This window comes from Haliotis cracherodii, unplaced genomic scaffold (genome assembly GCF_022045235.1).
Source record: "Haliotis cracherodii isolate W230 unplaced genomic scaffold, xgHalCrac1.p SCAF_9, whole genome shotgun sequence".
In the NCBI taxonomy this organism is placed as follows: Eukaryota; Metazoa; Mollusca; class Gastropoda; order Lepetellida; family Haliotidae; genus Haliotis; species Haliotis cracherodii.
The window spans coordinates 233,572-239,465 of record NW_027266343.1 but is presented as its reverse complement, the minus strand read 5'-3'; the positions used below and the strand labels follow the sequence as shown (position 1 = coordinate 239,465).

At 51.8% G+C, this 5,894-nt stretch overlaps 1 protein-coding gene across 1 annotated transcript; it reads left to right on the top strand.

Annotated features, from left to right (window-relative positions):
* Positions 1 to 444, top strand: LOC139452969 (acidic leucine-rich nuclear phosphoprotein 32 family member A-like). Its single transcript, XM_071234595.1, has 2 exons — positions 1 to 139; positions 263 to 444. Exons 1-2 carry the CDS (start codon positions 1 to 3, stop codon positions 442 to 444), a joined length of 321 nt encoding a protein of 106 aa, XP_071090696.1.
* Positions 445 to 5,894: the final 5,450 nt, after the last annotated feature.

The following is a 5,894-nucleotide window of genomic DNA, read 5'->3' as shown; positions in this document are numbered from 1 at the left end:
ATGGGTATGGTCGAGGAGAAGGAAGGAATAGATACGGAAGAGGAGGAAGGGATGGGTATGGTAGAGGAGGAGGAAGGAATGGGTATGGAAGAGGAGGAGGAAGTGACGGGTATGGTAGAGATGGAGCAGGAAGGAATGGGTATGGTAGAAGGGGGTGAAGGGGTTGTTATGGAAGAGGAAAAGGAAGGGATGGGTATGGTAGAATAGGTTGAAGGGATGGGTATGGAAGAGAAGAAGTAGCAGGAAGGGATGGGTATGGTAGAAGGGGGTAAAGAGATTGCTATGGAAGAGAAAGAAGAAGGGATGGGTATGGTAGAGGAGGAGGAGGAGGAGGAAGAGATGGGTATGGTAGAAGAAGAGGAGGAAAGAATCGGTATGGAAGAGGAGGAGGGGATGGGTATGGTAGAGAAGGGTGAAGGGGTTGGTATGGAAGAGGAAGATTAATGGATTGGTATGGTGGAGGAGGAGGAGGAGGAGGAGGAAGGGATGGGCATGGAAGAGGAGGATGAAAGGGATGGGTATAGTAGAGGAAGAGGAAGGGATGGGTGTAGCAGAGGAGGTTGTAGGGATGGTATGGTAGAGGAGGAGGAAGGGATGGGTATTGTAGAGGACGTTGAAGGGATGGGTAAGGAAGAGGAGGAGTAAGGGATTGGTATGGTAGAGGAGGAAGGGATGGGTATTGAAGAGGAGGATGAAGGGATTAGTATGTAACAGGAAGAGAATGGGATGGGTATGGTGGAGGAGGAAGAAGGGTTGGGTATGGTAGAAGAAGAGGAAGCAATGGGTATGGAAGAGGTGGAGGGGATGGGTATGGTAGAGAAGGGTGAAGGGGTGGGTATGGAAGAGGAGGATGAGGAGGAAGGGATGGGTATGGTAGAGGAGGAGGAAAGAATCGGTATGGAAGAGGAGGAGGGGATGGGTATGGTAGAGCAGGGTGAAGGGGTGGGTATGGAAAAGTAAGATTAAGGGATTGGTATGGTAGAGGAGGAGGAGGAGGAGGAGGAGGAGGAAGGGATGGGTATGGTCGAGGAGGAGGAAGGGTTGGGAATGGAAGCAGGAAGGAATGGGTATGGTAGAAGGGGGTGAAGGGATTGCTACGGAAGAGGAACAGGAAGGGATGGTATGGTAGAGGAGGAGAGGGAAGGGATGGGTATGGTCGAGGAGGAGGAAGGGATGGATATGGTAGGGAGGGAGGAGGAAGGGATGGGTATGGTAGAGGAGGGTGTAGGGATGGGTGTGGTAGAGAGGGAGGAGGAAGGGATGGGTATGGTAGAGGAGGAGCAAGAGGAAGGGATGGGTATGGTCGAGGAGTAGGAAGGGGTGGATATGGTAGAGGAGGAGGAGGATAAAGGGATGGATATGGTAGAGATGGACTAGGAAGGAATTGGTATGATAGAAGGGGATGAAGGGATTGGTATGGCTGAGGAGCATGATGGGAGGGGGTATGGTAGAGGAGATGGAGCCGGAATGAATGGGTATGGTAGAAGGGGCTGAAGGGATTGGCATGGAAGAGGAACAGGAAGGGATGGATATGGTGGAGAGGGAGGAGGAGGAAGGGATGGGTATGGTAGAGGAAGAGGAAGGAATGGGTATGGAAGAGGAGGAAGGGATGGGTATGGTAGAGAAGGGTGAAGGGATGGGTATGTAATAGGAAGAGGAAGGTATGTGTGTAGCAGAGGAGGTTGTAGTGATGGTATGGTAGAGGAGGTTGAAGGGATGGGTATGGAGGAGGAGGATTGGATGGGTATGGTAGAGGGGGAGGAGGAGAAAGGGATGGGTATGGTAGAGGAGGAAGGAAGGGATGGGTATGGTCGAGTTGGAGGAAGGGATGGGTATGGTAGAGGGGGAGGAGGAGAAAGGGATGGTTATGGTAGACCAGGAGGAAGGAATGGGTATGGAAGAGGAGGAGGAGCTGATGGGTATGGTAGAGAAAGTTGAAGGGGTGGGTATGGAAGAGGAGGAGGAAGGGATGGGTATGGTAGAGGAGGAGGAAGAGGAAGGGATTGGTATGGTAGAAGAGGGTGAAGGGATGGGTATGGAAGCAGGAAGGAATGGGTATGGTAGAAGGGGGTGAAGGGATTGCTACGGAAGAGGAACAGGAAGGGATGGTATGGTAGAGGAGGAGAGGGAAGGGATGGGTATGGTACAGGAGGAGGAAGGGATGGATATGGTAGAGAGGGAGGAGGAAGGGATGGGTATGGTAGAGGAGGGTGTAGGGATGGGTGTGGTAGAGAGGGAGGAGGAAGGGATGGGTATGGTAGAGGAGGAGCAGGAGGAAGGGATGGGTATGGTCGAGGAGGAGGAAGGGGTGGATATGGTAGAGGGAGAGGAGGATAAAGGATGGATATGGTAGAGATGGACTAGGAAGGAATGGGTATGGTAGAAGGGGGTGAAAGATTGCTATGGAAGAGGAACAGGAAGGGATGGGTATGGCAGAGAAGGGTGTAGGGATGGATATGGTAGAGAGGGAGGAGGAATGGATGGGTATTGTAGAAGAGTGTGAAGGGATGGGTATGAAAGAGGAGGAGGAGGAGGAAGGGGTGGGTATTGAAGAGGAGGATGAAGGGATTGGTATGTAATAAGAAGAGGAAGGTAGAGGAGGAGAGGGAAGGGACGGGTATGGTAGAGGAGGGTGTAGGGATGGATATGGTAGAGAGGGAGGAGGAAGGGATGGATATGGTAGAGGAGGAGGAAGGGATGGATACGGTAGAGGAGGAGGAAGGGATGGGTATGGAAGGAGGAAGGAATGGGTATGGTAGAAGGGGATGAAGGGATTGGTATGGCAGAGGAGCATGATGGGAGGGGGTATGGTAGAGGAGATGGAACAGGAAGGAATGGGTATGGTAGAAGGGGCTGAAGGGATTGGCAAGGAAGAGGAACAGGAAGGGATTGGTATGGTAGAGAGGGAGGAGGAAGGGATAGGTATGGCAGAGGAGAATGAAAGGGATGGGTATAGTAGAGGAAGAGGAAGGGATGGGTGTAGCAGAGGAGGTTGTAGGGATGGTATGGTAGAGGAGGTTGAAGGGATGGGTATGGTAGAGGTGGAGGAAGGTATGGGTATGGTAGAGGAGGAGGAAGAGGAAGGGATTGGTATGGTAGAAGAGGGTAAAGGGATGGGTATGGAAGCAGGAAGGAATGGGTATGGTCGAGGAGGAGGAAGGGATGGGCATGGTAGAGGGGGAGGAGGAGGAGGAAAGGATGGGTATGGTAGAGGAGGAGGAAGGGATTGGTATGGTAGAGGAGGAGGAGGAAGAAGGGTTGGTAGAGGAGGAGGAGGAGGAGGAAGGGATGGGTATGTTTGAGGAGGAAGGGGTGGTTATGGAAGCAGGAAGGAATGGGTATGGTAGAAGGGGGTGAAAGATTGCTATGGAAGAGGAACAGGAAGGGATGGGTATGGTAGAGGAGGGTGTAGGGATGGATATGGTAGAGAGAGAGGAGGAAGGGATGGGTATGGTAGAAGAGGAGGAGGAATGGATGGGTATTGTAGAAGAGTGTGAAGGGATGGGTATTGAAGCAGGAAGGAATGGGTATGGTAGAAGGGGGTGAAGGGATTGCTATGGAATAAGAACAGGAAGGGATGGATATGGTAGAGGAGGAGGAAGGGATGGGTATGGAAGGAGGAAGGAATGGGTATGGTAGAAGGGGATGAAGGGATTGATATGGTAGAGGAAAAGAAAGGGGTGGATATGGTAGAGGGGGAGCAGGAGAAAGGGATGGATATGGTAGAGATGGACTAGGAAGGAATGGGTATGGTAGAAGGGGATGAAGGGATTGGTATGGCTGAGGAGCATGATGGGAGGGGGTATGGTAGAGGAGATGGAGCAGGAAGGAATGGGTATGGTAGAAGGTGATGAAGGGATTCGTATGGTAGAGGAGCATGATGAGAGGGGGTATGGTAGAGGAGATGGAGCAGGAAGGGATGGGTATGGTAGAAGGGGCTGAAGGGATTGGTATGGAAGAGGAACAGGAAGGGATTGGTATGGTAGAGAGGGAGGAGGAAGGAATGGGTATGGTAGAGATGGAGGAGGAGGACGGGATGGGTATGGTAGAGGAAGAGGAAGGAATGGGTATGGAAGAGGAGGAGGGGGTGAGTATGGTAGAGAAGGGTGAAGGGGTGCATATGGAAGAGGGGGATGAGGAGGAAAGGATGGGTATGGTCGAGTAGGAGGAAGGGGTTGGTATGGTAGAAGAAGAGGAAAGAATGGGTATGGAAGAGGAGGAGGAGGGGATGGGTGTGGTAGAAGGGGAGGAGGAGAAAGGGATGGGTATGGTAGAGGAGGAGGATGAAGGGATAGGTACATGTATATACAAGGAAGAGGAAGGGGTGGGTATGGAAGAGGAGGGTGTAGGGATGGGTATGGAAGAGAAGAAGGGATTGGTATGGCAGAGGAGGATGAAGGGATGGGTATTGTAGAGTATGAGGAGGAAGGGATAAGTATGGTAGAGGGGGAGGAGGAGAAAGGGATAGGTATGGTAGAGGAAGAGGAAGGAATGGGTATGGAAGAGAAGGAGGAGGGGATGGGTATGGTAGAGAAGGGTGAAGGGATGGGTATGGAAGAGGGGGGATGAAGAGGAAGGGGATGAGTATGATCGAGGAGGAAGAAGGGATGGGTATGGTAGAAGAAGAGGAAGTAATGGGTATGGAAGAGAAGGAGGAGGGGATGGGGTATGGTAGAGATGGTTGAAGGGGTGGGTATGGAAGAGGAGGATGAGAAGGAAGGGATGGGTATGGTAGAGGAGGAGGTAGGAATGGGTATGGAAGAGGAAGAGGAAGGAAAGGGTATGGATGAGGAGGAGGGGATGGGTATGGTAGAGGAGAGTGAAGGGGGTGGGTATGGAAGAGGAAGATTAAGGGATTGGTATGGTAGAGGAGGAGGGGGAGGAAGGGATGGGTATGGTCGAGGAGGAGGAAGGGTTGGGAATGGAAGCATGAAGGAATGGGTATGGTAGATGGGGGTGAAGGGATTGCTATGGAAGAGGAGCAGGAAGGGATTGGTATGGTAGAGGAGGAGGAAGGGATGGGTATTGAAGATGAGGATGAAGGGAATGGTATGGTCGAGTTGGAGGAAAGAATGGGTATGGTAGAGGGGGAGGAGGAGAAAGGTATCGGTATTGGTAGAGGATGAGGAAGGAATGGGTATGTAAGAGGAGGAGGAGCCGATGGGTATGGTAGAGAAGGGTGAAGGGGTGGGTATGTAAGAGGGGGATGAGGAGGAAGGGATGGATATGGTCAAGGAGGAAGAAAGAGTGGGTATGGTAGAAGAAGAGGAAGGAATGGGTATGGAAGAGAAGGAGGAGGGGATGGGTATGGTAGAGAAGGGTGAAGGGGTGGGTATGGAAAAAGAAGATTAAGGGATTGGTATGGTAGAGGAGGTGGGGGAGGAAGGGATGGGAATGGTCAAGGAGGAGGAAGGGTTGGGAATGGAAGCAAGAAGGAATGGGTATGGTAGAAGAGGAGGAAGGGATGGGTATTGACGAGGAGGATGAAGGGAATGGTAAGGTCGAGTTGGAGGAAGGGATGGGTATGGTACAAAGGGGAGGAGGAGAAAGGGATGGGTATGGTAGAGGAGGATGATGAAGGGATAGGTATGTAATAGGAAGAGGAAGGGATGGGTATGGAAGAGGAGGGTGTAGGGATGGGTATGGAAGAGAAGAAGGGATTGGTATGGCAGATGAGGTTGAAGGGATGGGTATGGTAGAGGATGAGGAGGAAGGGATGGGTATGGTAGAGGGGGAGGAGGAGAAAGGGATGGGTATGGTAGAGGCAGAGGAAGGAATGGGTATGGAAGACAAGGAGGAGGGGATGGGTATGGTAGAGAAGGGTGAAGGGGTGGGTATGGAAGAGTAAGATAAGGGATTGGTATGGTAGAGGAGGAGGAGGAGGAGGAGGAAGG